Source organism: Oxyura jamaicensis, chromosome Z (genome assembly GCF_011077185.1).
Source record: "Oxyura jamaicensis isolate SHBP4307 breed ruddy duck chromosome Z, BPBGC_Ojam_1.0, whole genome shotgun sequence".
In the NCBI taxonomy this organism is placed as follows: domain Eukaryota; kingdom Metazoa; phylum Chordata; class Aves; order Anseriformes; family Anatidae; genus Oxyura; species Oxyura jamaicensis.
Window position 1 is genome coordinate 33,995,750 of NC_048926.1, and position 7,103 is coordinate 34,002,852.

A 7,103-nucleotide genomic window follows, 5' to 3' on the forward strand; every position below is an offset into this window, starting at 1 on the left:
CACTTTAAGTGAAATTTTAGTATGGATTTAGTATGGGTTTCAAAAATACAGTGGTTGAAATACTTTCCTCAGATCTCTACCTCTTTAGACAGAGCATTGAAAAGAATTACTGGTATTTATTTCATTTAATGTATCACATAATGAAAGTGATTATGATTTATTTTGTGTTTGAAATCCTATCTATTCTGATATTTAACTACAATACAATTGTAGCAACAATAATAAAAAAGAATGCAAGTGGAAGGTGAGAAGACTGCACATATTTTTCCTCCGTCACTTTCTTTTTGTAGTTTACAGCTTGTTTTATTCACTGGCTAATCCTAAATCCTTTTAGTGACTAGCAGCAGTCAGACTACCTGAACTGAGTTTAATGAGCATTTCTGCAAGGTTACCCCAACTTCTGCAACATATTCAGTTCTGTTTCTAATCTCACCAGTAATATAAATGCTATTAGGTCTCCAAGTAATTCTGAAAAAAGGCATCACATTCAGAGAATATGAAAGGAGAACACACAACACAAACAGGGAGGAATTTCTTCCTTCTCCTTAGTCCTCACCACTCTGTGCAACTCCTGGGATTCCTGGGTGGTGATGCTGGGGAAAAGTGCTCAGTCTTGGTGAAGAATCCTGGGGAGAAGTAGGACTAAACAAAGGCTTTTCAGGTTTCTTCATTGTAGGAGAAGACATATCTGCAATAATAAAAGTAAATATGTACATTAAAATCAAACAAAACAACCAGAAAAATTAGTTAATTAATTAAAAAAAAAAAAAAAAAAACACAAAAACAGAACAGTGACATTAGCTTAGAAGTCCATCTTAGAACACATGATTTTGTAAACTGAAGATGTTTATTTTTGCAGTTCTTGCATAAATCTTGCTTGGTGACCCAACTCCCCTATGACCAATAAACTAATTTTAAACTATCACTTTCCAACTTGAGAAAGAATAATAATCCACTAACTGGTCTTTGTCCTGCAAAACAGAAACTACATTCCTTTCATACCAGACAAGCCAAACAGTGAAGAAATGAATGTCTTAAGAACCTCTCTAGACACTTCACAACTGCCCATAGCATCACCAAATCATCTACTCCTTCCATAGGCTTGTAATAGTTATTGCATTTTTTAATGGAACACCTACACTCAGGTGTGTAGGACAACTGCTATACACATGCTGTTTTATGGTATTTATCATTTTGTTATTTCAAAACCTTTCCCTTACCCTTTCCAAAACCATGGTGAAACAATGTAACCTTCCTAAGAATAAAGGATACTTTCACTTCTTTATTTCATGTTTTCCACGTCTCAAGTAGGCCCTTCCCACCTCTTCTTTCCCTATCAACAAAACCATCTCTTCAGAGCTCAATACATGAAGATAAGACAATAAGGCAATAGAAGGGACAAACAAATAATTTCTATCATACAGGGTTACTGATACTGCATAAAGCAAAGAAACAAACAAAGAAACAAACAAACAACAACAACAACAATAAAAATTCCTTCCAAAAGTTTAAATTAACTAAGAAACATTTGTTTCACTTTGCACCAAAGTAAATTATTTCAAAATTAATTTTAATATTTTTATAGGCCACAAATCAGCATCATAAGTGGGTTACATTTCCAGTCAATGGGACTAACTCATGTTTAAAGTAGAGCTCATTTCTTAAGTACTTTACTGGATTGGGGCCATGTTGCAGCTGACTTTCCTACGTGTACTGTGTTCATCCTTAAAGTGATTTTGGCACATCTAATACAAACACACTGTATTGTATTATTCTGGGGGATAAAAAATCTTCTTGGATCCCCATGAAATGGGAGCACCTTACTGAGACCAAATTGGACCAGTGCTTCCTGAACAGGCTGTAGTATAACTTTGGGGTTTGACCGTGAGAGCCTTACCCTCAAACTGAGAGACTGATTCACCCAGCTGCCTTGCCACCACTGCTGAGCTCTGCACAGTCACTGCCACCAGGCCCAGAGCAGAGACCCTGCAAGAACCCTGCCACTGCCTCCCTGCAGCTTCCCAATTTTCCTTTGGTCCTGGCTACAATGTCTGCTGATACCCTGTAACATTTACCTCCTCAGAAAGGCTACAGAGAGAGGATTTTATTCAGGGAAGTAGTCAACAGGAGCAATTTTTTTACAATAAAAAAAAATGATTTGCAATGGCTTTTTAAAATAAAGCCATTCAGCATTCACTGAATTTTAACAGATATGACAAAGGATGCTGTATGTTTTTTATTATACTGTTCTACTACAAATTTCTGTTGTTATCATAAACACTGAGTACAGAGAGGTGCACCTCTAGCTGTCTTATAGAAACTTTGCAAATTAATTGCTGCTGAGGAAGAAAATGAAGAGAAATTTTATTTCTTTGAATCTACCAGCAGGCAGCAAAATGCAAGTGCCAAATGGTTAGAGTTTTGGTGGAACACATTCTTCTAAGCCAAGAACACATTCTTCTAAGCCTTTCTAAAATTGTAAGATTCAATTCCTTTAAACTAATTTTTGCATAAGCAACCCATGACAAAAAGACACATTAATTCTGGAATGACTTTGAAATATTTTGTTATGTTTTTTGTTTTCTGCTTGTATAACAGCCCTAGCTCCTTAATATAAGGTCCTAGTTTCATAAGAGCAAGAAAATTCTCATCCCTCCACAAAAGAAGTAGGGTTTTGTAAGAGTTACAGGACAAAATCAAACAACTGCTGTCTTTTTTTGGTACATTGTCTGTACAGTCTGTTTCTGCAGAAACACTGCAGTGTTATAGCCTGAGAAAAAGTGTTTCCAACAGCCTGTAGACACAGCTTCCCACTACTCTCTGCTCATCAGTACTTGTCAGAGAAGTTACAAGTAACCACATATCTTACTGACTTCACCATGTATAGTCTATTGCAAACAAGAGAATGTACAAAGAGTTGAATTTTGTTTCAAATTAAAAATATTGCAGTTGAGTCTCCTAAAGAAAAACAAAACAAAACACACAAATAAAAACACCACCACCCCCAAAAAACACCATGGGTTGGAGGTGGAAAATCTCTTCCTTACGTAAAGCCCATATTCAGCAAATTAATTTATGAAAGTAAGAGCTGCCTATCTCCTGAAGTTCTGCATATGTCAGCAGCTGTGATTGCTGGAATGCAGCAGAGTTTTAATTTGGTCAGTGACTGTTACTTCATTAAACAAGCAAAAGTTGTGTTTTTCAAAACCAAAATATTTTAGTTGCTCGGAAGAAGAATTTTATATGAAGTGCAATGCAATCAGAGTATCCATTAGCCCCCCAGGGGCATCACTAATTTGAAAGAATCTACTGAAAATGAGATTGGTGACTAAGATAATCCTGGCATTTGCTTTAAAAATGTGTCATTTTTTCTCTGCTCCTACTTTACAGAGAAAAGAATTGTAGTCAGCACATTGAAGAATGAGAGCACGTTACAAAGCAAACACAATGAACATCTCATGCAGAAAACTGTTTTCTCATCAAGGTGAATGCCACTGGTAGTCATTAATAGAAAAATCAGCACTGCCAGAAAAATATTCGTTACCCGCCAGAACCGAGACTTTAATGTACATTGTGTGGCACACCACCATGAAGTACTTTCAGAAGTCTTGTATATAGCACAGGCAACTGAAAAGAGTAATGGCTGAAGTGCACGCTGAAGTGCTCCTCTCTTAGAACAATGCCCTTGGCATTGTGAAGTAATGCAGATAGCCACTTCCCCCTGCTGCTCTCCCCGTGTATGCCCTGACATCACAGCAGAGCACTCATGGTCCTTTTACTGTGGAGTAACAGATGCAGCTGACAGGACAGCCAGAACAATAACTGGTTGTACAGGTTAGGAGGAAAGGCTGAAGCCTTCTTCTCCTTGACCAAGAGAGGTGGTTTATAGCTGTTTTAAGAAAGCATACTAGTTACAGTTCTTTGGAGAGTTGCCAGTTACAAAAATGAAAATGGGGGCAGAGGGTGGGGTAGGCAAAGTAGTTTTTTACTATCTTTAGTTTTTCTCCTCAGAAGGCAGTGACTTTAAGTAAAGCAGAATGAATTAAAGCAAAAGTGAGATTACATGTAATTTTACCAGTAGATTTTACATAATGGAAAACACACGTTTACTCATTTTGAACCCGTGATTTTTTCCACTTCATGAGATATTGTCTAGTTGCTTTTGAAGCTTAGTTTTGTACTACTAATTGCATAATGAGTGACCAACAAAACATCTCAAAAATAGGCCACTTGCTCTCAAGTTTATGTCAGTTTCAGGAATGAAATTCCAACTGTTATTACATGGAGAATGAAAATAAAACAGTTAACAGTGTGATTTATTTTTAGACTTTTGGAAAAATGCTAAGTATATATGAAGAGCAGAAAGAGGCCAAAAACACTTGGACAAAATTATCAAAAGGTCAGCATTAATCAGAACACACTATGTTCTGTACTGCCTAGAATTTTCTTCAAATGTAAAAAATGGTCGTTTCTTTTTTTAATTCTCCATCCTATTCCAAATCATTCTTTTCTGTATTCTCATATGACTGTGAAGATACAGACCCAAACAGTAGTATGTTTTAAATTTAAAGCATCTCATCACAAAAATAATGGCTTTTTCAAGTAAACAGGAGTTATATCATCTCATTACCCAACAAGGTAAATCTGACTGTATAGGAAGGCAGTAGAGCTGCTGTGAAGTATAGCGTATGTAGTCTGCTCATCAGCAGCTTGCACAAATGGTGCTCCAGATGTATATCTGTTCAAGACAGCCCAAGGCAACAATTTTGATCAATTCTAATGTGACAAAATGCTGCAGGGAAAGTGTGCTGAAACGTGTTTACATCAGCCTTTAATTAAACTGTTGTTTGCTTCCTAAGAACCTTAGGAAACACTAATGAGACATGAGTTTTGGCAATTTCCTCATCAAAGCAAAGACCCTCTTCCTCAGTCTGAAGCAGCCTTTGATCCAGTCATCTTCCTGGATCAGTGTCACATTGACACACAAGTCAGAAAGCCACCTGTTAGGAGAACTCGTCTGGCATCAGGCAGTGGTGCAGGGCAAGTTCAAACATCCACTGGCCAGTTTCTGGTTAGCCTGATCTGCTTTCTTGTACAATACCACATCATGGCAGCTCCTCTTTCTTGCTCATGAAACATGCTGAAGAGCAGGGTATGAAGAAGCCATAAACAAATATTAAATTTATTTTAATCCAATTTGTTCTTTATCTCTACTTATTTATATATTTTGTACAGCTTGTTTTCACTGGTCTTCCCTTACATGGTACAGTCCTGCAGACAGCAATCTTTTAAGATCATTTACAACTCATTAGTGTTGCATTGCCTCTAGAGAAATCAAGATAAAACCATGTTCAAATGTTAATGGAAGTGTAGTGAAAGCAAGAAAGCTATGGAGTCCATAGCACCAGCAGCAAGCTATTAGAGTCATCTCTTCAAGCTAGAGTTTTAAATGAACTGATCATTTTCCAGAGGCTGTACCTGACCTAATTCTGGTGCCAGAGTACACCACATATAGCTGGGACTCACCCTCCACTGCTTCTACCACACATAGTAGGTACACTCATGTGAAGAACATTGGAAAATCTAAGTAAGATTTTGAATTCACATTGGACAGTTTTAAGACAATGATGAATCAAGACAAATTCCACTGTGTTCAGGAGAAACAGTTTTGTTTTACACTACTGCCTGCGAAGAACAAGCAGAGCCACTCTGTACAAGCACAGCAGCATCACCAATATTCAGACATGCTCAGCTGAATTTTATTTAACATTGTAGATATTTAGTATTTCTATATGTCTTAATAAGGCACCTAACACAGAATATGGACAGCTAAGTGACTCTAAAGCACAAACACATCTCATGTAAGAAGGTCGCTTTGGTATGTCTGTTCTAAAGGCTTAGCACTGGGGATAGATGGAAAACTAGAATCCTAAAAATCAAGATATTTTTCATTCTTATTCTTCACAAAAAAAAAAAAAAAAAAAAAAAAAAAGACTTTTTTGTGAGTAAATAGAGAAAAAGACCTCAATATCTTGATGTCTCAAATGATTGATGCCTGGAACAGAGAAAGACTTTTCTTGCATTCCTGTTCAGTATCAGGCAGAGATTAGATTTTGTATCTGGGCCTCCCATTATTGAAATGTGTCCTTCCAAATCATTAGCTTATTAGTGTCTTTTTCTCCCTCATTGTAAGTTTTATCTTGGACCAGGGAGAAGCCATCCTAACAATTGATTTACTTCCATGGAAAAAAAGGAAAAGAAAAAAAAAAAAAGAAAAAAAAGCAAAAAAAATCAAACAAAAACAAAAACAAACAAACAAACAAACAAACAAAAAAAAAACAGACAGAAATATCAGCTTTGATGATCTGTGTTTTCCTGAGAGGAAAATCAATCAAGAAACCATCATAACCAGTTTCTGTATGATGACTTTCTGAGACACGCTAGGAACTCTCAGTGTGAAGACTCCCTTTTTGTGAACTCTCTTTTATGAGAAGCAGTGAGGTCTTTTATGAATACACATATTCATATTGCTTAGCAGCTGTGAGTGTTCTGAACTTGAGTAGCAACCAGGGTGAACCTTTGAAGAGAGATCACAGAATCACAGAATCACAGAATTTTCTAGGTTGGAAGAGACCTCAAGATCATCAAGTCCAACCTCTGACCTAACACTAACAGTCCCCACTAAACCATATCCCTAAGCTCTACATCTAAATGTCTTTTAAAGACCTCCAGGGATGGTGACTCAACCACTTCCCTGGGCAGCCCGTTCCAGTGTCTAACAACCCTTTCGGTAAAGAAGTTCTTCCTAACATCCAACCTAAAACTCCCCTGGCCCAACTTAAGCCCGTTCCCCCTCATCCTGTCACCAGGCACGTGGGAGAACAGACCAACCCCCACCTCGCTACAGCCTCCCTTCAGGTACCTGTAGAGAGCGATAGGTCACCCCTGAGCCTCCTTTTCTCCAGGCTGAACAAGCCCAGCTCCCTCAGCCGCTCCTCGTAAGACTTGTTCTCCAAGCCCCTCACCAGCTTCGTAGCCGTTCTCTGGACTCGCTCGAGCACCTCCATGTCCTTCTTGTAGCGAGGGGCCCAAAACTGAACACA

At 37.8% G+C, this 7,103-nt stretch overlaps 1 protein-coding gene across 4 annotated transcripts in view; it reads right to left on the reverse strand.

The window, feature by feature from the left end:
* Window positions 1-7,103, reverse strand: part of LOC118155721 (nuclear factor 1 B-type) — a 69,645-nt gene that overhangs the window by 46,012 nt on the left and 16,530 nt on the right. For all 4 annotated transcript variants that reach the window (XM_035309123.1, XM_035309122.1, XM_035309120.1 and 1 more), the window contains exon 4: window positions 557-688. In XM_035309123.1, coding sequence (XP_035165014.1) covers window positions 557-688 — 132 coding nt within the window. The remainder of the gene's footprint in view (window positions 1-556; window positions 689-7,103) is intronic.